Here is a 26,301-nt window from a genome sequence, read left to right as displayed (position 1 = left end):
CTTATCTCTAATTTTAAAAAATGTGATATGAACCGCCAAATTCTATTATTTGGGGCTACGCCTGTGGTGTCCCATCCCAGTACTGTCATATAATGCTTTGAAACTACTGATGGTTTTGGCCTCCACCACCCTCTCACCTAACTTGCTCCAACCGTTTCTACCACGCTGCTTGCGAAAGTTAATTTTCTAATATTTCTGTGGCATCTTTGTTTGGTTACCTTTTACAATATCTTCTTTTTATTCTACCATCTAGTTTTGGCATTTTATGCCTCTAACCTGGGAGCCACTTAGTGGCATGTCTATACCGTTTCCAGTTTGTTGATGTGATTCTTTAGATATGGGCACCATACAGCCGCTGCATATTCCAGCTGTGGTCTAACAAAAGTTTTAAACAATTTCTTTAGTATTTGACCTATGTATTTAAAAGCAATTCATAAATGTAAGCAAGTGTAGCATTTGTCTCCAGGTGTTCTTCACATTTAGCTATAATTATTTTTTCCAATATTTTCACTTACACTTGTAATACAGGGTACTCCTCCTAGGTTCCCTATAGTGTCCTTTATTGAAATAGAGCTTAACAACCATTTCAATGTCCCTATTTTCTTTTAGATTATATCTTAACATATAATTAATGTCCAACAGGACATGATTACTCTATTTCAATGTCCCTATTTTCTTTTAGATTATATCTTAACATATAATTAATGTCCAACAGGACATGATTACTCTTTCCAAAGGGAGGATGGTATTGAATATCAAATATCTCTTCCTTTTTGTGAATATTTGATCTAGTACTGAAGGAATAATTTATATAATAATCACTAGAAATTATTTAGATAAGAATTTGAATTTATGCATGTCTTTGTTTTGGCATGCCTCTATTTCCACATGTTACATTTCTGCATGTCTCCAATTCTGGAAGTGTTCACTTTTGCATGTGCCTGACAAGGATGTTATATGCACCAGCTTTAATTATTACTCACTCTTGTAACAACCCCCACACCAGCTTTTCTCAGCAGACAGTTTCCCACACATTGTATATAATGCATGACTTATTTTTAGAATTTTAATACATATTGCATTTGTCAATACATTAATAACAATAATATTGGTAATATGGTAGTCTAATGTAGAAATTTGACACTCTTTAACAGAATGTACGAGTATAAGCGAAAAAAGCAACTCCAATACAACAACTGATGGATGCAAGTATCAAGAAGACTAAAACGTATACACAAAATGCATCCAGAAGGCAGAAGAAACGTCAAATATGGAAAGTGACAGACACAAGTTTTCACCATAGGGCAGCAAAATACAGAAGAATAGCAAATGATGTGGATAGGGGTATGTAGGAATGAATGTTTAGTTATTCAAAATAATTGTTAAAAAAATGAAACATAATTGGCTTAATGGAACAAATAATCTTATTTACTAGGTAATATATTTTGCTAGGTATTAAAAAATATATATAGATATATGTTAATAGCTTTTCTGAATGCATTAAACGTTTTTGTTTCAGACAGTGAAGATTCACCACCAAGAAAAGTAACCGTTTCCATGCCCCGAAAGACTGCCGAGTGTAAGCTGACTCTAGATGAACATCAAAATAATATGATACAGGAATCAGGTAATTTAATTTAATTCAAAACATTTTATTTCTTTTTGTATGATGGTTTTCTTTTTAACAGAACAAGACAGAACTGGTAAGCTTTATGTAACTGGAGAAACATTTACATACACAGATAGTAACATATACTTGTGCATGATTTTAATGTAATATATTTTTACCAGCCTTCAGGGCGATGGAAACAGTTGATAACTTTCTTGGTGTTGCTTCATTGTCTGAAACAAAATTTTTTAATGCATTCAGAAAAGCTATAAGCTAATGTAATAATTCAATAATTACTATTTGTAGTTTTATGTATTTAAAACTATTTGGTAAATATCGGGAACTGAGCAATATCACATTTATTATTTGGTTTTTAAATTTAATACTTATAATTTCATATCACTTCAGAGACAACGAGTGATCTGGGCTTCGAACTCAACAGGAAAGGCTTCCGTAGACCTGCTTCTTTGCTACGTAATAGAGACGAAAATTTGAATGATTATTTGGTGGCTAGCTCTCCTTTCGAAAAATCTAGTAAGTACCGATTTATTGTGTGTTTATTATTATTTTTTTTTTTATATATACAAGAAAATACATTGGGGGAGAGTACAGACTTGAAGTTTTACATTCTTGTAAAGCAACTAATTAGATGATGGTAGTATCATCAAACAATACAGGTTTAATCATATTAGAGACATAAAGCAGATCATTGATGTATATAACAAATAGGAGGGGTCTAAGGATGCTGCCCTGTGTCACCCCTATCATAGAGTGGGAGAGGTTACATAATTGAAGGCTACACATTGGTGTCTGTCACTAAAATAGGATCGGATGCATTCCGGATCCACTAAGGATCAATACATATATCATATATATATGCAACAGTAAATGCTTGTTCTAATAAGCCTTTTATTTTCTTTTTTTTTTTTTTGCAGTAACAAAAAATGGATTACATAATGAAGGAACTGTCAAAATTGACTATTTTTATCAGGGGATATCCTGAATATCGTCAAAATGACGGAAACCCGTATGGCCAAAACACACGAAGATATACCAATCCTGGAAGACATTCTTCCATCCCCACTTGAAACTGTTGAGCAGGTGGAAAGTCTTTCACACGAGCTAAAAGTTAACATTGAATATAAAAAGAGTATGGTAAGTGTTGCTTAATTTTTTTAGCTTGAGTAAGGTAAGTGTTGCTTACCTTACTTGCTTATTAGGCCCGATTTGCCTAATAAGCCAAGTTTTCGTGAATTAATTGTTTTTCGACTACCTAACCTAACCTAATCAAACTTTTTCGGCTACCTAACCTAACCTAACCTATAAAGATATTTTAGGTTAGATTAGGTAGGGTTGGTTAGGTTCGGTCATATATCTACGTTAATTTTAAGTCCAATAAAAAAAATTGACCTCGTATATCATGAAATGGGTAGCTTTATCATTTCATAAGAAAAAAATTAGAGTAAATATATTATTTCAGGAAAACTTGGCTTATTAGGCAAATCGTGCCTTGCATAGTAAACCGAGTACGACGTTCTGGCTACTAGGTACGACATATATATTATTTATATATATAAATATGCCAAAAATCCACAGAGAAATATGAAATGAGGTGAACGTTTCGGCTTGTTAAAGCCTTTGTCAACATCAGTCTGGTGTTGACAAAGGCTTTAACAAGCCGAAACGTTCACCTCATTTCATATTTCTCTGTGGATTTTCCGCATAAAATGATCAGTGTTTTGTGATCGTCAATTGCATATATATATATATATATATATATATATATATATATATATATATATATATATATATATATATATATATATATATATATATATATGGCACAACTCTCCTAAACACGAGAGTCAAGTATACAACTTTAGAACACTTTCCCACCAGGAGACTCGAACCCTAGCCAGCACAGAAGCCTTCCAGCAACTGGCATAACAGGTACGCCTTAACCCTCTCCACCACCTGCTCAGACCCCCAAAGAGATGGTAATTTTCGGAGTATTTAAATACCACAAAGATCACCACCTCCCAAGAGCACTAGAGCAAGTGAGGGGTCATTTAGACGTTAATTTCATCAAGTCCCTGTTAATATGGGAAGACACAGTGTCTATGCCATCTCTTTGGGGGTCTGAGCAGGTGGCTGTATATACATACAGTATATATATACAAACACACACATATAGATTCTATATAGACACTAGAGAAGATTCAGCGGTTGCCACCAGGCTCGCCACCATTTTTAGTATTCTTCATATCCAAGTCTGTTGTGTGATGCACATGTCTTCTTGCTTCACCACCCTGTAATAAAATATTGTTTGTTACTAATTGATTTCAATAATACATAAATTATTTTATTATATAATATTTAATTTATTAACCCTTAAAGTGCGCATCACATCATATGACGTGCTGGATGTTGTTCCAGTCAACTGCGCATCACGTCATATGATGTATTGGAGTACTACGCAAGATTTAAACAACCCGCGAATACACGGGGTTCACCACACCTTCATCAGGGCTCTTGTAAACAGACGCCATTTTAAAAAAAAATCGTGGGCCAAACTCCCGGGTGTTATTGGCCTCAGTATTGAGTGAGCAACCAAGCCTGACGCACGCAGCATGAGCTAACAGCACTGCTGTTCAGCTTGTGACCACAGCATCGCCTAAAAATGCCAAATTATACTTGTTCATGCTATTATGTAGCGATGATATTATTACAGAAGACCCCTGACTGTGATAAAACTGACCAGGGTTCTGATAATAGCAGGATTGTGGTGATATTTAGCGCTGTGCGCCATGGAAGGAGGAGTAATACTGTGGGAGGGAGGGTGGTGGCGATGTCTTTTGACTGTGTGGCCACCTTTTATTGACTGCACTCAGCATACCAGCTTAGTGGTTCGCTATGGTGAACACAAATGTAGATACTTATATATAACGTGTGTATAGAAGGTGTAAACAGCAAGAGAAGGTTTAAAGCCGCCATTTTGGTGAGGGCGGTGGCGTCGTCTGCACGACGCCACCGTGCAGACGACGGTGTTGTTTACTGGTTACCACGATGGTCTTTGGGCACCATACCAGTTTATTTGTACAAGTATAGTGAATAAAACAGGTAGATATTTATATATAATGTGTGTATATAGCGTAATAACACCACACAGTATTGTTGGAGGAGAAATATTAGTGCGTCTGGCCTTGAGGGCGGCCGCCGATCAGCTGACTGTGTGAGTAGCCACATCTTTGTGCCTTTACTCACCATACAAGCTTAGATGTACAGTTATGGTGAACAAAACATGTAGATACTTATATATAATGTCTGTATATAGTGAATTATAGCAAAAACATTATTGTGGGAGGAAAATGTGGGCGAGTCAGATGACTGGAGGGAGGGAGGGCGGGAGTGGCTGGCTGGTACACGGCGGTCACTCCTCGTTACTTTTTGACTCATAATAGCTACTTAGTGGTTCGTTATAGTGAACAAAACATGCAGATACCTATATATAACCTGTGCTTATAATGTAATAACCGACAAAGTATTTGTTCACTGATTGATGAACATAATTGAATCAACAATATGCACACCATATTTTTGAGTACAGCAATGATTCACTCATTTTATTATATAAATATATCAAACTACACACTATTGAATAATATTACAGCAAAAAAAGTATGAAAAATCAGAGACATTGAAATAATTCGGTAATTATCTCTCTGTGGCAACTCCGGCCTGACAGCTTGCGAGCAACAGACTGCCTGGGACGCGCGCGGAGTCAGCGCCTATAATTTGCCAGACTTCCCCGCCCTATAGCGGGCAATATATGCCACTTACGATTTTTTTATTATTTTTCCCGTGATCAGTGAACACAAATTAACAGGTTAGAAAGAGAAATATAATTTTTTTTTTTCAAAATGACATGTGCCTGTGGGGATGATAGGATATTAAACCCCGAGCATGTTAAGAGTTAAGTAAAAACCCTTTCCATATTATAGAAAAAAAACTAAAACAAGAATCTTTATAAAACAATATTATATCCTGCATTATTCCAGCCCATTGTTAGAGATAGTAGCCATCTCTTATTTTGGTTTTCTTTCATTATTAGTGCTCAGAAAATTAAATATATCTACATATTTAGTCAAAATCAGTTACATTATTTTATCTTATTCATAGCATAAATGTTCTCAAAGGTTACTAAAAAGAGATTGAATTGACTACAGCAAATTGGCAAACTTTACCTTGTATCTGTTTCCACCGAGTTTGTTTGGGGCGTTCTTCAACATATCAGCAATACTTGTCTCAACATCTCTCTCAGTTGCATTAGTGTGGGTGTTGATACAGGCTTCTGGAAATTTACAAGAATTAATTGATATATATAATTATAATTCACTTTGACGGGAGACACGAAGCCACAGAGTAATAATACATTGTTGGCGTTTATTGAGGTGTTCCCCTGTTCTCCAATCTTCCTCCGTCCCCTCGTCCTACCCACCATTCCCCATTCCACAGTCCTCTCATCCTTCCCACTCCCCCGTCCCCACTATTCCCACTTCCCCGTCCCATCGTCCTCCTTACCATTTCCCCCTCCCCTGTCCCCTCTTCCTCCCATACCATCTCCCATTCACCTGTCCCTTTGTCCTCGCCAGCATTCTCCATTCCCCTGTCCCCACCATCCCCAACTCCCCAGTCCCCTCGTCCTCCCCACCATTACCCTCTCCTCTGTCCCCTCATCTTCCCCACCATCCCCCCTCTCGTCCTCCCCACCATTACCCTCTCCTCTGTCCCCTCATCTTCCCCACCATCCCCCCTCTCGTCCTCCCCACCATTCCAAACTACCTCATCCGATGCATTCCATAATGGTCTGATGCTTCCATCAGAAAATTGGGACCATCAAATGATCTGATGTTCCCATCAGAAAATTGGGAACATCAAATGATCTGATATTCCCATCACTGAAAAATAAGAACAGCTAAAAAAATGAAATGAAAAAATAAAAAAATAAACTATACTCATGAAATGAACAGTATGGTAAACAACACAGCTCAATTCCAATGCAATGTCACACAAAATTATTAAATCAAAATGAAAATAAATTGAAATCTATGAAAATTCAAATTATCAATGCAATCGGAAATATTGAAATAATATCGCAACATAATATAGTGTGGGTTGCTCTTACGTGCAACAGACGGTGCTATTTTTCAAAAAAGGCATGGTTTTACCTGTCACAAGTGTGGCATCTATACTTATACTCACGAAATGAACGATATGGTAAACAACATAGCTCAATTGCAATGCAATGTCACAATAACATTTAATAACAATAATAACAATAACATTTAAATATACTTTAAAATATAATCTAGAAGAAAATAAGGACATTGAAACGGTTCATGAACTCGATTTCAATAAAGGACACTATGGGGAACTTTGAAAAATAGTTAATGAGTATAATTAGACAGACTTGTTGCTAGGCAGAGAAGTAAATAATGAGATATATGGCAAATTTTGCAAAATATACAATGAAGGCACACAAACATTCATACCCAAACAAAGCAAAATGCTAGGTAAGAACAAAGCAGTTGGCCCGTAGGGGAAAGGAGATACCCACAAGACTGGAATACAAGTCATTAACAAGCACACAAGTACTACACCACACAACAACCGCACTACTACCAGAAATGGACGAATCACTACCAAAACAACACACCCAAAATGGAAATGGAAATAACCAATCACAGGTCAGAGAACTACCGAGATTCTGTGACAAATTCTCGCTCAGTCAGCTGATAACAGAACGGACTAGGAACGAGAACACGCTGGACCTCATATTAACGAACAATGATGAGCTAATCAGAGACATTACTGTCTCAGACACCACGTACTTGGACCACAAGCTCATTGAAGTGCAAACTAACATCAATAACGGTAGTAAGCCCACGAGAAACAACAAGCGAGAAGGGCTATTCAATAAATTCAATTTTAATAATAAAAGGATAGACTGGGAGAAAATAAACAGGGAACTTACAAACATTCAATGGGAAAATGTTCTAGGTAATAAAAATCCTACACAAGGAAAAGCAAAAAGCACTGCCAGTATTGGACCTATTCGTACTAGTGAAGGTCCATATACTGAGGATGACAAAGAAATTATTGAAATCCTAAAAAAGCAGCATGAGGATACGTTTAGCACTCCGATACAAAGCATGAAAGTGGAGGATCCAGACAACTTCTTTATGGGTGATATCCAAACCCCTGTAAATATAACTGATATCAACACGAGTGTGACAGATTTTGAAAGAGAAATTGACAATATGCCCATGCATTCAGCCCTGGGTCCAGACTCATGGAATTCAATATTTATAAAGATGTAACGGGGGGGGGGGGTTGATCGTCGAAATTAGTATAAGTGAAGTAAAGGTAGAAGGAGGAGAAAGAGGAAAGAGGAGGAGGGATGGGTGGATAGAACATGGGGGAGGGGCGAGCGGGAACTGAGAAGAGGCAGGCGGGAATAGAAAACGGGGAGCGAAACGGGAAGAAGGGGAGGCAGGAGGGAGAGAATGAAGGAGGAGGAGTAGAGTGATGTAGGAGGAATAAGAAGAAAGGGGAGAATAGACTGGACTGATTTTATTCTATCTATGATGTTACACTAAGATGTTCCGATGTTTGCTGCCACCACCTGTCATTGAATCTAACTTCACTTCCACTTAAACAATGCGACAGGAACACTGCTTAATTTAGTTATCTCTCACGTGTTCATCAAGATATCTCTCTAGCCTTAACTCTTACTTGTGGGGACATTGGTTCAAAAAGAGGACTAAACAAAAGTCAAGTTTATTCTACACAGATATTTATTGAATCCAAACTTTCTCAAATTATTCCAATTAATGATTCTACACAGATATTTATTGAATCCAAATTTTCTCAAATTATTCCAATTAATACTTTGACATCCTACTATTTAACACAATATTGACCAAATTAAAAGGATGGGGGGGATCACCCACTCCATACACGCCCACACCATACATGGCTAAATGGTTCAGCTCGTCACCACTAAGACACCCAATCAAGACAATGCATTACTGACACTCTTACCTCACAACTCAGACGGATACACCCTGAGGGTGCCTGGAGTGTCACCCGTCAGGGTGAGGAAGACTGGCTGGTCACCTTCTCTCTGTGTAAGGCGGTCGCTAACTGAATCTCCCAGCCCTCCCCAACGTGGGGAAAGCTGTGTACTCTCTTCCTCATGCCCAAATAAGGCCCGAGAAGCAAAACTAACCCTTATAGGACCCAGGCGGGTCCTGCAGTACACAAGGCACCTCTTTGTTCAAAAGTACTCAGCACAAGCCAGCCCACTCCTCCACTACCATCTCACACCCTCACCAACACACACACACACGCACGCACACATACACACCCACCCACAATTATAATTCACAATTATACATGAAAGAGTGCAAAATACTTGCACTGTTACAAAGAAATGCATATATATAAATATACAGTACAACCTCGATTCAACGTACTATATGGGACCAACCCCAGTTCGTTGGATTCGTTGCAAGAGGTGACCTTCAGGAGGTGTTTGTGTCAGTGTCTTTTTTTTTCTTGTACACAATAAAAATGCATTATCATATTACATACTCTACCTATATATTACTTCGCTACTAAAAAATACTGTAATTCATAAATTTACCTTATTGTTGAAGTTATGTCCATCTTGAAGTTTCGTGAAGTTGTGAATGCTCTACATTAAATACGTACTGCAGTGCGTTGTCGATAGCACTGTGTTGATAAAAAGTAGTTCTGCTGTATGTTGAGTACTACAATACAGTTTATGAAAACTATTGTACACTATAATTACTGCAACTTTAATTTTAACACTATGTACACACTTAAATTTAACACTTGTTCTAACTATTCATGCTGCACACGATGTTTTTAGATGTTTGCATCAGCATTGCTGGTGCTCGCTGCTGTTGTGGGTTCAGCTGCTTCTCAGCTGGTGCTGGCTGCTGTTGTACCAGTGCTGGGTACGGCTGTTGTACCAGTGCTGGGTACAACTGTGCTCGTGCTGGGTACGGCTGTTCTCGTGCTGGGTACAGCTGTTCTCGTGCTGGGTACGGCTGTTCTCGTGCTGGGTTCGGCTGTTCTCGTGGTTGGTGTCCGTTCTCTTGCTGGGTACGGCTGTTCTCGTGCTGGATACGGCTGTTCTCGTGCTGGTTGATTTTCTGCTACTAGTTCTTGCAAAATACTGCTTCATTTTTGGCATTAATAAGGCACTATTAGTAAGCCCCCCGAGACATTTTGTTTTATAACCAAAGAGCTGTAGTAAAAAAATGGTCAATTCCACGATTATTCTTCCACCGGCAGATAAATACTATACGTCAATCGCAGACAAAGCTAAGGGCACTGGGTGCATACTGTACGAACGCAGACTAAGTCTATAAGTACACCCTTCAGTAGGCTGGTGTTTAAGCCTGATCCAGTAACAAATTTCTCTTAAATATTCGATTTACATCAAATTATATATTTTTGGGTTATATATTTAATTTAGCAACATTATTACGATAATAAGAGCTATAAAAAATACTTATTTTAGAACCGATTTATTAATTTTATTATTTTGAAGCCGTAGATCGCTGAACTGTGGCGACGAAATCGAACACAACAAGCATGGTGTTGAATGGACAGGGATTAGACCTGTCCACTCGTGCTGGAGTTGTGCTGCCAATAACGTGAATAATTTCTCAAATAGGAGATATCTATCTTATTACAGTATACTTTTTGGTTTTATTTAGTTTAGTTTAATTAGGATAATAAAGAGTTATTAAAACACCAGTTTTAGTAATGATTTATTAATGTGAAATGTTCAAAGCCATGGGTCACTGAACTTTGACAACACAGACGAAAGCGAGTGAAACCTCACTGTAAAGTGGGGTTTACTGTACAGTATTCCCTTATCTGTCCACCCTCACAGAAAATGTATATAAGAAGATTTCAACATATTAGCTAGCTATTCACGCTTCAGCCTTTAAATTAATTTACAAAGATACGTGTGCCACAAATCGGTGAACGAAAATCATTGAAACTCAGTCGTTCACTTGTGTGGACGACTCTGGCTGGTGTTTGGTTCATATGCGTCACTTTTTGTGGACCATTCTGGCTGGTGTTTGGTTCATATGATTCACTTGTTGTGTGGTCCACTTGTGTGATCCAACTTGTCTTATGAAGGAATTATTAATTGTAATTTGTGATAGAATGAGACAGTTTTCCACCACTCTGTGAACTCTGTCCCAACATCGTAAGCTTGTGGACCACTTGTGGTCCACTTGTGTGGTCCATTTGTGTGATCCAACTTGTCATATGAAGGAATTATTAATTGTAATTTGTGATGGTATGGTAAAGTTTTCTACCACTGTGAACTCTGTCCCAACATCATAAGCTTGTGGACCACATGTGCGGTCCACTTGTGTGGTCCACTTGTGTGATCGAACTTGTCATATGAAGGAATTAATAATTGCAATCTGTGATAGAATGTGAAAGTTTTCCACCAGTCTGTGAACTCTGTCTCGACGTCGTAAGCAAATCCGAACATCCCCCGCTTCGATATATGCTTCGAACTGGGCGAGTAAATCCGGCCTGAAAAGTGTGCGAACTAGCTGGAGATTCGTTGAATCGGGGTACGTTGAATCGAGGTTGTACTGTGTGTGTGGCTGAGAACTCACTTCTCAGCCTACTATGCAAGGCCTGATTTGCCTAATAAGCCTAGTTTTCATGAATTAATGTTTTTTCGACAACCTAACCTACCTAACCTAACGTTTTCGGCTACCTAACCTAACCTAACCTATAGAGATAGGTTAGGTTAGGTTAGGTAGGGTTGGTTAGGTTCGGTCATATATCTACGTTAATTTTAACTCCAATAAAAAAAAATTGACCTCATACATAATGAAATGGGTAGCTTTATCATTTCATAAGAAAAAAATTAGAGAAAATATATTAATTCAGTAAAACTTGGCTTATTAGGCAAATCGGGCCTCGCATAGTAGGCTGAGAAGTGAGTTCTGGCTACTAGGTACGACATATATATATATATATATATATATATATATATATATATATATATATATATATATATATATATATATATATATATATATATATATATATATTATATATATAATATATATATATATATATATATATATATATATATTATATATATAATATATATATATTATATATATAATATATATATATATATATATATTATATATATAATATATATATATATATATATATATATTATATATATATATATATATATATATATATATATATATATATATATATATATATTATATTTATTTATACTTATATAATACAAAAAAAATGTCAAATTTACGTACTTATTATTACATTACAAATATCCAAGGTTTTGAAGACACGTTTCTTCTTGCGCCCAACAAGTGAATACTGAGACCAGACCCCATAGGTCCCTATCCTCTTCTTCATTCGTCTCACTGTGTCTCCACAGTTTGCACCGCCCATTAGAGACAGCGTCTGGACCTGTTAACACTTTAGTGCATGCGGCACTTGCTGAAAATAAAGCGGGTTGTGCGCGAGGCGTTCTGGGCGCTCAAGCGTAAACACAAAAAAGTGTATAATCTTTTCACGCTCCTAACATCAATTCTCGAGCTACGTTTTTCATTTTGGTATCAATGCGTTGGCAATAAAATTCTCTACAAGATCATATGCATAAAATGTCACCAAAGCATTTGCTATCCCACCACGAAGTAAATAAACACGAAGATGACTCGCCGTGACACCCAAACAGGAAGTAAATGTTCATACTCTTTCGTTTGTTGCCAGCCTCACAGCCATCCTACAGCGCTTATTTTGATATCACTGAACTCGCAATAAAATTCACCACCCAGACATATGCCTATCAATGTCTAATTATGTTCCGCACGAGTGTGGGAACTGGGCGAAGCGTTAGCCGTGATTTCAGCAGCGACGACACTGTTGTGATGCAGCGCTTTGAAAGTTTATACTTATTTCACTGTCCTGACAATATTTCTTGAGCTACGTATTTCATTTTTATAGCAATGTGTTCGCAATAGAAAGTTCTATAAGAACATGGGTAGAATTGGCCAACAGAGCGTCAAATAAATTTGCGGCGAATAAAATCTTACGCGCGTTTGTACCCGTGAGCTTAAAAAGTTTTTACTTTGCTCTTGTTTTTTCAAGTTTATACTTGATTCACACCGTTTTTTTTTGTTTGTATAGTGTTCGGAATAAAATTCTCTACACAGACATATGCATATAAATGTAGAATCATGATCGCGGCCAACACAAGAGTGTATGAAGTGGGCGATTACCCTCGTTGTGTCACCAACTCAATAGTCTCAAAGTTACAATACATTGCCGTTTTCTCAAATAGGCACTGTGCCTATTAGAGAAAACGAAAATTTATTGGCAAACATATTCATACAAACCCCAAGTCGATCGAGTAGTAAATACCCAATATAAAACACGGTCCGTAAATTTACGTCGTGATCCGACAAGCGGTTAAGCAAAACTCCCGTAATTCCAAGTGGAAAATCCAGGAAAGTGTTAAAATAATGCATAAGCTGTAAGGTAATAGAGAATAATATATAATCTTTCAATCTCAACATTAGATTTTCTAATTTCCAACTGTAATAAATAAATACCATTAAACTATTTTCCTTCTTAACTATTACAAAAATCCACTAATTTGAGCAGCTTTTGCTTTTGTTGTATTTGCACCTTAAACATAACACTGAACAATCAATTCTGTGCCCCCCCCCTCCTTCATCCCCCAAAAAACTAATCAAAAGACATGTACAAGGCTAAAAGAAATTAAGCAACACTTACCATACTCTTTTTATATTCAATGTTAACTTTTAGCTCGTGTGAAAGACTTTCCACCTGCTCAACAGTTTCAAGTGGGGATGGAAGAATGTCTTCCAGGATTGGTATATCTTCATGTGTTTTGACCATACGGGTTTCCATCATTTTGACGATATTCAGGATATCCCCTGATAAAAATGTCAATTTTGACAGTTCCTTCATTATGTAATCCATTTTTTCTGTTACTGCAAAAAAAAAAAAAAAAAAAAAAAAAAAAAAAAAAAATTAGAACAAGCATTTATCGTGCATATATATGATATATGTATTGATCCTTAGTGGATCCGGAATGCATCCGATCCTATTTTAGTGACAGACACCAATATGTAGCCTTCAATTATGTAACCTCTCCCACTCTATGATAGGGGTGACACAGGGCAGCATCCTTAGACCCCTCCTATTTGTTATATACATCAATGATCTGCTTTATGTCTCTAACATGATTAAACCTGTATTGTTTGATGATACTACCATCATCTACTTAGTTGCTTTACAAGAATGTAAAACTTCTAGTCTGTACTCTCCCCCAATGTATTTTCTTGTATATATTAAAAAAAATAAAGAATAAACATAATAAATCGGTACTTACTAGATTTTTCAAAAGGAGAGCTAGCCACCAAATAATCATTCAAATTTTCGTCTCTATTACGTAGCAAAGAAGCAGGTCTACGGAAGCCTTTCCTGTTGAGTTCGAAGCCCAGATCACTCGTTGTCTCTGAAATGATATGAAATTATAAGTATTAAATTTAAAAACCAAATAATAAATATGATATTGCTCAATTCCCGATATTTACCAAATAGTTTTAAATACATAAAACTACAAATAGTAATTATTGAATTATTACATTAGCTTATAGCTTTTCTGAATGCATTAAAAAATTTTGTTTCAGACAATGAAGCAACACCAAGAAAGTTATCAACTGTTTCCATCACCCTGAAGGCTGGTAAAAATATATTACATTAAAATCATGCACAAGTATATGTTACTATCTGTGTATGTAAATGTTTCTCCAGTTACATAAAGCTTACCAGTTCTGTCTTGTTCTGTTAAAAAGAAAACCATCATACAAAAAGAAATAAAATGTTTTGAATTAAATTAAATTACCTGATTCCTGTATCATATTATTTTGATGTTCATCTAGAGTCAGCTTACACTCGGCAGTCTTTCGGGGCATGGAAACGGTTACTTTTCTTGGTGGTGAATCTTCACTGTCTGAAACAAAAACGTTTAATGCATTCAGAAAAGCTATTAACATATCAAATCAAATCAAATGTTTTTTTAGGTAAGGTACATACATACAAGAGATTTTACAAAGAGTGATGGATTTATAGATAGGGCTAGTACATACAATGCCTAAAGCCACTATTACGCAAAGCATTTCGGGCATGAAAAACTTAATCTATATATATCTATATATATTTTTTAATATATTACCTAGCAAAATATATTACCTAGTAAATAAGATTATTTGTTCCATTAAGCCAATCATGTTTCATTTTTTTAACAATGATTTTGAATAACTCTAAACATTCATTCCTACATACCCCTATCCACATCATTTGCTATTCTTCTGTATTTTGCTGCCCTATGGTGAAAACTTGTGTCTGTGTCACTTTCCATATTTGACGTTTCTTCTGCCTTCTGGATGCATTTTGTGTATACGTTTTAGTCTTCTTGATACTTGCATCCATCAGTTGTTGTATTGGAGTTGCTTTTTTCGCTTAAACTCGTACATTCTGTTAAAGAGAGTCAAATTTCTACATTAGACTACCATATTACCAATATTATTGTTAATAATGTATTGACAAATGCAATATGTATTAAAATCCTAAAAACAAGTCATGCATTATATACAATGTGTGGGAAACTGTCTGCTGAGAAAAGCTGGTGTGGGGGTTGTTACAAGAGTGAGTAATAATTAAAGCTGGTGTATATAACATCCTTGTCAGGCACATGCAAAAGTGAACACTTTCAGAATTGGAGACATGCAGAAATGTAACATGTGGAAATAGAGGCATGCCAAAACAAAGACATGCATAAATTCAAATTCTTATCTAAATAATTTCTAGTGATTATTATATAAATTATTCCATCAGTACTAGATCAAATATTCACAAAAAAGGAGAAGAGATATTTGATATTCAATACCATCCTCCCTTTGGAAAGAGTAATCATGTCCTGTTGGACATTAATTATATGTTAAGATATAATCAAAAAGAAAATAGGAACATTGAAATGGTTGTTAAACTCTATTTCAATAAAGGACACTATAGGCAACCTAGGAGGAGTACCCTGTATTACAAGTGTAAGTGAAAATATTGGAAAAAATAATTATAGCTAAATGTGAAGAACACCTGGAGACAAATGCTACACTTGCTTACATTTATGAATTGCTTTTAAATACATAGGTCAAATACTAAAGAAATTGTTTAAAACTTTTGTTAGACCACAGCTGGAATATGCAGCGGCTGTATGGTGCCCATATCTAAAGAATCACATCAACAAACTGGAAACGGTATAGACATGCCACTAAGTGGCTCCCAGGTTAGAGGCATAAAATGCCAAAACTAGATGGTAGAATAAAAAGAAGATATTGTAAAAGGTAACCAAACAAAGATGCCACAGAAATATTAGAAAATTAACTTTCGCAAGCAGCGTGGTAGAAACGGTTGGAGCAAGTTAGGTGAGAGGGTGGTGGAGGCCAAAACCATCAGTAGTTTCAAAGCATTATATGACAGTACTGGGATGGGACACCACAGGCGTAGCCCCAAATAATAGAATTTGGCGGTTCATATCACATTTTTTAAAATTAGAGATAAGGATGGTAATAAAGTTCAATGTAAAAACACCTATTATTAATTAATTTGTGAGAACTTCATATAAAATTAACAACTGAGCAAACGTATAGTACCATAGAAATAAAAACAAAAATGCTGCATGTTTTTTTTTCACATTACCTTTCTGTAGATTTTTTCCCTTGTTACTACATGAATGATCCGGTTCAGTAGTGTTGTAGTAGTTGCCTGCAGTACCTGCAGTTTGAAACAAATGTTAAGAGACAATAGGCAGATCATTGATGTATATAAGAAATAGGAGAAATGCAGTATTGGAAATAGGAGAAATGAGAAATGCAGAAATAGGAGAAATGCAGTATTTGGAGCTTTCACAGAAACCCATGCAGGGGAATTGGACAGTGAGATCTGGATTCCAGGATAACCTATACAGGTGTGATAGGAAAATTAGGTCACATGGAGGAGTGGGTCTGTATATTAGGGAAGACCTTGTATGCTCGGAGCTCCTAAACGTTACAAATGAGGTGGTAGAGGTACTGGGATTAAAAATAGAGAAAATAAATTTAGTAATTATTCTAATATACAAACCGCCAGATGCAACAGCTGAGGAATTCACAGAACAGATAAACAAAATAGAGAATAGCCTTGATAATTTGGAGAACCCGATACCTGATATTATCTTCCTAGGTAACTTCAACTTGCCTAGTCTCAGGTGGAAAATATCAAACAATATTATAATACCAGGAAATCTATCGGGACCTAACCAACCCCAGATTAGAGAACTACTTCGATTCTGTGACAAATTTTCACTCAATCAGCAGATATCGGAGCCAACGAGAAATGAAAATATTCTAGATCTGGTCTTTACGAACAATGAAGACATTATCAGAGACATTACGATATCAGATACCACATACTCAGATCACAAGCTCATTGAAGTGCAAACGACCATCAATACTCAGAATAGACCTAAAATGTTGATAAAGCGAGAGGGGCTATTCAGTAAATTCAGTTTTAATAATAAAAGGATAGACTGGGAGATAATAAACAGGGAACTTACAAACATTCCATGGAAATCTTCAGGTTATCTTGAGATGATTTCGGGGCTTTAGTGTGCCCGCGGCCCGGTCCTCGACCAGGCCTCCACCCCTAGGAAGCAGCCCGTGACAGCTGACTAACACCCAGGTACCTATTGTACTGCTAGGTAACAGGGGCATAGGGTGAAAGAAACTCTGCCCATTGTTTCTCGCCGCCGCCCGGGATCGAACCCGGGACCACAGGATCACAAGTCCAGTGTGCTGTCCGCTCGGCCGACCGGCTCCCTTTGAAAACTGTTCTAAGTAATACAAGTCCTACAGAAGGAATAGAAAAACTGACTTCTGAAGCGTATCAAGTCTGTCTGAAACATGTTCCTTTGAGGAAAGCCAGAAAGAGATCTAACGTGGAAAGAGAACGCAGACGACACTATAAACGCAGGAAAAAAATAACGGAACTGCTTATGCAGACACAAATTTCCCGTCAAAGAATGAATAATTTAAATAGGGAGATTGAAGAAATCGAGCGGAAATTGAAACACTCATATGAAACGGAAGAAAGGCAGTTAGAACAGAAAGCAATTCAGGAAATAAAGAAAAATCCAAAATATTTCTTCTCATATGCGAAATCAAAAGCAAAAACCACTGCCAGTATTGGACCTATTCGTACAAGTGAAGGTTCATACACGGAGGTTGACAAAGAAATTAGTGAAATCCTAAAAAAGCAGTATGAGGACATGTTTAGCACTCCAATAAACGAAAGTGGAAGATCCAGACAATTTCTTTATGCGGGATATTCAAACCCCTGTAAATATAACTGATATCAACACGAGCGCACTAAATTTTGAAAGAGAAATTGAAAACATGCCCACGCACTCGGCCCCAGGTCCAGACTCATGGAATTCAATATTTATAAAGAAATGCAAAGTGCCGGTAGCACAGGCACTCAGTATACCTGTAGTGTGGAGGAAGAGCTTGGACACGGGGAAGATACCAGATGCACTTAAAGTAGCAGACATAGCCCCTCTACACAAGGGAGGGAGCAAAGCATTGGCAAAGAATTATAGACCAGTTGCACTAACATCGCACATCATAAAAGTATTTGAGAGAGTGATTAGGAGTCAGGTCACCAATTTCATGGAGACCAATGACCTTCACAACCCAGGCCAACATGGATTTCGAGCGGGAAGATCGTGCCTCTCACAGCTACTTGAACACTACGACAAAGTCACTGAGGCATTAGAAGAAAAACAGAATGCTGAGGTGATACACACGGACTTCGGAAAGGCTTTCGATAAATGTGACCATGGCGTGATAGCACACAAAATGAAGTCAATGGGAATAACCGGTAAAGTAGGACGCTGGATACTAAGTTTTCTGTCAAACAGGACTCAGCGAGTAACGGTCAACCATATAAAATCTAGTCCAAGTGCAGTTAAAAGCTCTGTACCTCAGGGTACAGTCCTTGCACCGCTGCTTTTCCTTATTCTCATATCAGATATAGACAAAAATACAAGTCACAGCTTCGTATCATCCTTTGCGATGACAAAAATCAGTATGAAAATTACCTCGACTGAGGACATGGAAAAACTTCAAGCTGATATTAATAAAGTTTTCGACTGGGCATCAGAAAATAACATGATGTTTAACAGTGATAAATTCCAGGTACTCAGGTATGGTAAAAATGAGGACCTTAAACATAATACAGAGTACAAAACACAATCAAATGTACCCATAGTAGGAAAACAGCATGTAAAGGATTTGGGCATACTAATGTCTGACGACCTAACATTTAAGGAGCATAACCAAGCAAATATTGCGCCAGCCAGGAAAATGATAGGATGGATTACGAGAACTTTCAAATCCAGGGATCCCATCACAATGGTTGTACCCTTCAAGTCACTGGTGTTGTCCCGTCTTGAGTACTGCTCAGTACTCACTTCCCCCTTCAGAGCAGGAGAGATTGATGAAATAGAGGGAATACAGAGAACATATACTGCACGCATAGACACAATAAAGCACCTAAATTATTGGGATCGTCTCAAAGCCCTCCAAATGTACTCACTAGAAAGAAGACGAGAGAGATATCAAATAATATACACCTGGAAGATACTGGAGGGCCAAGTACCAAATTTACACAGTAAAATAACAACGTACTGGAGTGAACGATATGGAAGAAAATGCATAATAGAACCAGTGAAGAGCAGAGGTGCCATAGGCACAATCAGAGAACACTGTATAAACATCAGAGGTCCGCGGTTGTTCACCGTCCTCCCAGCAAGCATAAGAAATATTGCCGGAACAACCGTGGACATCTTCAAGAGGAAACTAGATTTATTCCTCCAAGGAGTGCCAGACCAACCGGGCTGTGGTGGGTATGTGGGCCTGCGGGCCGCTCCAAGCAACAGCCTAGTGGACCAAACTCTAACAAGTCAAGCCTGGCCTCGGTCCGGGCTTGGGGAGTAGAACTCCCAGAACCCCATCAACCAGGTATCAACAAGGAGAGGTCCCAAGATGCTGCCCTGTGGCACTCTAACAGTTATTGAATAATAATTCATAATTTTTTTTTTTTTTTGGTGTCCCTGCGGCTTGGTCCTCGACCAGACCTCCACCCCCAGGAAGCATCCTGTAACAACTGACTCACACCCAGGTACCTATTTTACTGCTAGGTAACAGAGACATAGGGTGAAAGAAACTCTGCCCATTGTTTCTCGCCGGTGCCTGGGATCGAATCTAGGACCACATGATCACAAGTTCAGTCCGGCATAGTAGGCCGAGAAGTGCGTTCTGCCTACTAGGTACCCCCAACACCAACACACACACACACAGGTAAGCTTCTATCATGGATGAAAAATTTTCTGACTGATAGAAAAATGAGGGCAGTAATCAGAGGCAATGTATCAGAATGGAGAAATGTCACAAGTGGAGTACCACAGGGTTCAGTTCTTGCACCAGTGATGTTTATTGTGTACATAAATGATCTACCAGTTGGTATACAGAATTATATGAACATGTTTGCTGATGATGCTAAGATAATAGGAAGGATAAGAAATTTAGATGACTGTCATGCCCTTCAAAAAGACCTGGACAAAATAAGTATATGGAGCACCACTTGGCAAATGGAATTTAATGTTAATAAATGTCATGTTATGGAATGTGGAATAGGAGAACATAGACCCCACACAACCTATATATTATGTGAGAAATCTTTAAAGAATTCTGATAAAGAAAGAGATCTAGGAGTGGTTCTAGATAGAAAACTATCACCTGAGGACCACATAAAGAATATTGTGCAAGGAGCCTATGCTATGCTTTCTAACTTCAGAATTGCATTTAAATACATGGATGGCGATATACTAAAGAAATTGTTCATGACTTTTGTTAGGCCAAAGCTAGAATATGCAGCTGTTGTGTGGTGCCCATATCTTAAGAAGCACATCAACAAACTGGAAAAGGTGCAAAGACATGCTACTAAGTGGCTCCCAGAACTGAAGGGCAAGAGCTACGAGGAGAGGTTAGAAGCATTAAATATGCCAAAACTAGAAGACAGAAGAAAAAGAGGTGATATGATCACTACATACAAAATAGTAACAGGAATTGACAAAATCGACAGGGAAGACTTCCTGAGACCTGGAACTTCAAGAACAAGAGGTCATAGATTTAAACTAGCTAAACACAGATGCCGAAGAAATATAAGAAAATTCACCTTCGCAAATAGAGTGGTAGACGGTTGGAACAAGTTAAGTGAGAAGGTGGTGGAGGCCAAGACCGTCAGTAGTTTCAAAGCGTTATATGACAAAGAGTGCTGGGAAGACGGGACACCACGAGCGTAGCTCTCATCCTGTAACTACACTTAGGTAATTACACTTAGGTAATTACACACCAACACACACACACACACCAACACACACACACAGATAAATAAAGAGGATGATAAACTAATGATAATAAATGCATATAGTCCACCGCCAAGCAGCACATGGTCAAAGGAGGAGCTAGATAGTAAACGTGAAGGTCTTATAGCAATAATGAGAGATTATAGCGAGAGCGGATAACGATAGATCACGACTGTTGATAGTCGGTGACTTCAACTTGAAATCCATAGACTGGGAAGCATATGAAGCTAAAACAGAAGATTTTTGGACCTGTAAATTTGTAGACCTCATCCTGGAAACATTCTTGTATCAACATGTTAAACAAGCTACGAGGATGAGGGAAGGGGACGTTCCCTCCTCCATGCTAGCTTTGATATTTACCAGGAAGGAGTTAGAGATATTTGACATTCAGTACCTTCCTCCCATGGGTAAAAGTGACCATGTCTTTTTGGGAATAAAGTATGCAATGCGTTATAAGCTGGAAGAAAATAAGGAGGTTGAAGCAGTTGAAAAACCAGACTTCAGGAGAGGACATTATGGTGACATTAGAAACTTTTTTAGTGAGTATAATTGGACAGACTTGATGCTAGGCAAGGAAGTGAATGAGATGTATGTCAAGTTTTGTGAAATATACGATAAAGGCACAAAAAAAAATTATACCAAAACAGAGATGCAGAACTAGGAAACAAGATTGGTTCAATAGAAATTGCGAGAGGGCTAGAGACCAAAAGACACAAAAATGGAATCAATACAGGAAGAGGCCGAACCCCCAAACATACCAGCGATACAAAGATGCGAGAAACCACTACACGGCAGTGAGGAGAGAGGCAGAAAGAAATTTTGAAAAAGGGATTGCAGACAAATGTAAAACAGAACCAGGTCTATTCTATAAAGAGCGATATGATCACTACGTTCAAAATAGTAACAGGAATAGATAAAATTGATACGGTAGAATTCCTGAGACTTGGAACTTCAAGAACAAGAGGTCATAGATTTAAACTAACGCAACAAAGCTGCCGAAGAAATATACGAAAATTCACTTTTGTAAACAGAGTGGTAGATGGTTGGAACAAGTTAAGTGAGAAGGTGGTGGAGGCCAAAACCGTCAGTGGTTTCAAAGCATTATATGACAAAGAGTGCTGGGGAGACAGGACACCACGAGCGTAGCTCTCATCCTGTAACTACACTTAGGTAATTACACACACACACACACAATGAAATCTTTATGGAACCAGATACAATAAGAATTCCAGAGAACAACATAGAGCACATAGAGGTGTCTAGAGACGAAGTGGAAAAAATGCTCAAGGAGCTAAGTAAGAACAAAGCAGCTGGCCCAGATGGCGTTTCACCATGGGTTCTGAGAGAATGTGCATCTGAGCTCAGCATTCCACTTCACCTGATCTTTCAGGCATCCCTGTGTACAGGAATCGTAGCAGACGTGTGGAAACAGGCTAACATAGTTCCAATCTACAAAAGTGGCAGCAGGGAAGACCCCCTCAATTATAGACATGTATCATTGACAATTGTAATATTGAAAGTATTGGAAAAACAAATCAAAATTAATGGGTAGAACACCTAGAGGGAAATTATATAATATCAGACAGACAGTATGGTTTTTGATCTGGAAGATCGTGTGTATCGAATTTACTCAGTTTCTATAATCGAGCCACAGAGATATTACAGGAGAGATATGGTTGGGTTGACTGCATCATCTGGACCTAAAAAAGGCTTTCGACGGAGTTCCACATAAGAGGTTGTTCTGGAAACTGGAAAATATTGGAGGGGTGACAGGTAAGCTTCTATCATGGATGAAAAATTTTCTGACTGATAGAAAAATGAGGGCAGTAATCACAGGCAATGTATCGGAATGGAGAAATGTCACAAGTGGAGTACCACAGGGTTCAGTTCTTGCACCAGTGATGTTTATTGTGTACATAAATGATCTACCAGTTGGTATACAGAATTATATGAACATGTTTGCTGATGATGCTAAGATAATAGGAAGGATAAGAAATTTAGATGATTGTCATGCCCTTCAAGAAGACCTGGACAAAATAAGTAGATGGAGCACCACTTGGCAAATGGAATTTAATGTTAATAAATGTCATGTTATGGAATGTGGAATAGGAGAACATAGACCCCACACAACCTATATATTAAGTGAGAAATCTTTAAAGAATTCTGATAAAGAAAGAGATCTAGGGGTGGTTCTAGATAGAAAACTATCACCCGAGGACCACATAAAGAATATTGTGCGAGGTGCCTATGCTATGCTTTCCAACTTCAGAATTGCATTTAAATACATGGATGGTGATATAAAGAAATTGTTCATGACTTTTGTTAGGCCAAAGCTAGAATATGCAGCGGTTGTGTGGTGCCCATATCTTAAGAAGCACATCAACAAACTGGAAAAGGTGCAAAGGCATGCTACTAAGTGGCTCCCAGAACTGAAGGGTAAGAACTACGAGGAGAGGTTAGAAGCATTAAACATGCCACAACTAGAAGACAAGAAAAAGAGGTGATATGATCACTACATACAAAATAGTAACAGGAATTGATAAAATCGACAGGGAAGATTTCCTGAGACCTGGCACTTCAAGAACAAAAGGTCATATAGATTTAAACTAGCTAAACACAGATGCTGAAGAAATATAAGAAAATTCACCTTCGCAAATAGAGTGGTAGACAGTTGGAACAAGTTAGGTGAGAAGGAGGTGGAGGCCAAGACCGTCAGTAGTTTCAAAGCGTTATATGACAAAGAGTGCTGGGAAGACGGGACACCACGAGCGTAGCTCTCATCCTGTAACTACACTTAGGTAATTACATATTTATTTATTTATTTATTTATTTATGCATATACAAGAATGTACATAAGGAATGTGAGGATACAAATATGGTAATTACAGTCTTGTAAAGCCACTAGCACGCGCAGCGTTTTGGGCAGGTCCTTAATCTAAGAAAATTTTAAGGAAGTAAATACTTGCAAAATTTATAGACAAAAAAATGATAACAGATTACATGGAATGAAAAAAAAGATGAGAAAATTATAGGTACAGTATATTAAAGCACATAGGTAGCTATGATTGATTGCATTGACAGCTTAAAATGGTAGTTGACAACAAATTGGTAGGCACAATACAGCAGAAACAATATAAGATTGATTGCAATGACAGCTTGGATGGTAGTTGACAAAAATTGGTAGTCACAATACAGCATATGGCTAGCACATAAAAGAAGACAGCAATGAACACAATTATAAGGTTGTTTGATATTACATAAAAATTAGGAGATTGGGTAACACTAGGTACAGAGCAAATTTAAAGCTCAGTGTAGGAAACTAAATAGATGAAGTTAGGTACTTTTTGGTTTTGCTTTTAAATAAGGCAAAAGTTTTACAGTTTTTCAATTCACTAGGGAATGAGTTCCATAGACTAGGTCCCTTAATTTGCATAGAGTGTTTACACAGATTAAGTTTGACCCTGGGGATATCAAAGAGATATTTATTTCTGGTGTGGTGATAATGGGTCCTATTACATCTGTCCAGGGAGAGTTTCAGAGCATGGTTTGCATTTAAGAACAGGGTTTTGTAAATGTAGTTGACACAAGAGAATGTGTGGAGGGAGTTAATATTTAGCAAGTTTAGGGATTTAAACAAGGGAGCTGAGTGTTGTCTGAAAGCAGAGTTAGTTATTATTCTGATAGCAGATTTTTGCTGTGTGATGATGGGCTTAAGGTGGTTTGCAGTGGTAGACCCCCATGCACAGATACCATAATTAAGATAGGGGTAGATTAGTGCATAATATAGTGAGAGGAGAGCAGAGTTAGGAACATAATATCTGATTTTGGAGAGTATACCAACTGTCTTAGAGACTTTCTTAGTTATGTGTTGAATGTGGGTGCTGAAGTTGAGTCTCTTGTCTAGGAATAGGCCAAGAAACTTGCCATCATTTTTATTACTGATGTTAATGTTGTCTATCTGTAGCTGAATTGCATTTGATGATTTGCTTCCAAATAAGATGTAGTAAGTCTTTTCGATGTTTAATGTTAGTTTTACATACATACATACATACATACATACATACAGAGAGAGAGATGGACACAGAGAACTGGAGAGACACATCCAGACAGACAGACAGACACACACAGAATTATTATTAGGAGAACATAGACCCCACACAACCTATAAATTATGTGAGAAATCTTTAAGGAATTCTGATAAAGAAAGAGATCTAGGGGTGGTTCTAGATAGAAAACTATCACCTGAGGACCACATAAAGAACATTGTGTGAGGAGCCTATGCCAAGCATTCCAACTTCAGAATTGCTTTTAAATACATGGATGGCGAAATACTAAAGAAATTGTTCACCACTTTTGTTAGCCCAAAGCTAGAATATGCAGTTGTGGGGTGCCCATATTGGGGTGCCATCACTTTTAAACTTGGTTGTTGATTTGTGGAACCAATTACCGCGTAACGTGCTGGAGGTGGGGTCCCTCGATTGTTTCAAGCGCGGGTTGGACAAGTATATGAGTGGGATTGGGGGGTTATAAATAGGAGCTGCCTCGTATGGGCCAATAGGCCTTCTGCAGTTGCCTTTGTTGTTATGTTAAACCACCACCAAGCCCACAAATACGTCAACATGAACCAGCATTACACCGTCTAACATACTCTGTCAGATGTAACAACTAAATTTGTGAATTCAAGAACTAATCTATTGTATAACACAGTGTTAGTACGAGAAAAAACATTACTTACATTCGAAGCCGTGTTTTAAAATGGCGCGGACCTTGTTGTACTGACGCTTCACACTGTGTGTTCGTTTGCGTATGATGAACGTGTGACAATTTACTACAACAATTATTTAATTATTCTTATTCTTTATTTTACTATTTTTAGGGTACATGAAATTTCAAACTTATTTATACAAAATAATATAAATGCATTGTCATACCCTTATATATTATGGAAAATACGATGCCATGAACGAAGTCAAAGTCAAGTCGAAGTCAAAGTCATTCGCCGAACGTATTAGTCATTTTTTTCTCA

General features: G+C 37.6%; 2 protein-coding genes across 2 annotated transcripts; one reads left to right on the top strand and one right to left on the bottom strand.

Moving 5' to 3' along the window:
- The first annotated feature begins 1,184 nt into the window (after nt 1-1,184).
- On the top strand, nt 1,185-2,669 carry LOC138362729 (uncharacterized). The gene is made up of 4 exons (XM_069321289.1): nt 1,185-1,344; nt 1,520-1,627; nt 2,018-2,143; nt 2,545-2,669. Exons 1-4 carry the CDS (start codon nt 1,200-1,202, stop codon nt 2,610-2,612), a joined length of 447 nt encoding a protein of 148 aa, XP_069177390.1. The 5' UTR covers nt 1,185-1,199; the 3' UTR covers nt 2,613-2,669.
- An 821-nt stretch (nt 2,670-3,490) lies between these two features.
- LOC123766324 (uncharacterized) lies at nt 3,491-26,068 on the bottom strand. The gene is made up of 8 exons (XM_069321287.1): nt 26,011-26,068; nt 16,511-16,585; nt 15,098-15,289; nt 14,658-14,765; nt 14,142-14,267; nt 13,520-13,740; nt 5,854-5,960; nt 3,491-3,918 (listed from the first exon to the last, which is right to left on the bottom strand). The coding sequence occupies exons 3-7, from the start codon at nt 15,171-15,173 to the stop codon at nt 5,892-5,894; spliced, it is 600 nt and encodes a 199-aa protein (XP_069177388.1). The 5' UTR covers nt 15,174-15,289; nt 16,511-16,585; nt 26,011-26,068; the 3' UTR covers nt 3,491-3,918; nt 5,854-5,891.
- Between the last annotated feature and the right edge of the window lie 233 nt (nt 26,069-26,301).

This window comes from Procambarus clarkii, chromosome 9 (assembly GCF_040958095.1).
Source record: "Procambarus clarkii isolate CNS0578487 chromosome 9, FALCON_Pclarkii_2.0, whole genome shotgun sequence".
In the NCBI taxonomy this organism is placed as follows: domain Eukaryota; kingdom Metazoa; phylum Arthropoda; class Malacostraca; order Decapoda; family Cambaridae; genus Procambarus; species Procambarus clarkii.
The sequence above is the reverse complement of the archived record's forward strand: the minus strand, read 5'-3'. Positions and strand labels throughout refer to the sequence as shown.

Bases quoted from the DNA above. Each gene is read 5' to 3' on its own strand.
- LOC138362729 (XM_069321289.1), top strand. From the start codon at position 1,200: ATGGATGCAAGTATCAAGAAGACTAAAACGTATACACAAAATGCATCC. The intron at 1,345-1,519 runs GTATGTAGGAAT...TTTTTGTTTCAG, and splicing joins AGCAAATGATGTGGATAGGG to ACAGTGAAGATTCACCACCA. The intron at 2,144-2,544 runs GTAAGTACCGAT...TTTTTTTTGCAG, and splicing joins CTCTCCTTTCGAAAAATCTA to TAACAAAAAATGGATTACAT.
- LOC123766324 (XM_069321287.1), bottom strand. From the start codon at position 15,173: ATGGAAAGTGACACAGACACAAGTTTTCACCATAGGGCAGCAAAATAC. The intron at 14,766-15,097 runs GTATGTAGGAAT...TTTTTGTTTCAG, and splicing joins AGCAAATGATGTGGATAGGG to ACAGTGAAGATTCACCACCA. The intron at 13,741-14,141 runs GTAAGTACCGAT...TTTTTTTTGCAG, and splicing joins CTCTCCTTTTGAAAAATCTA to TAACAGAAAAAATGGATTAC.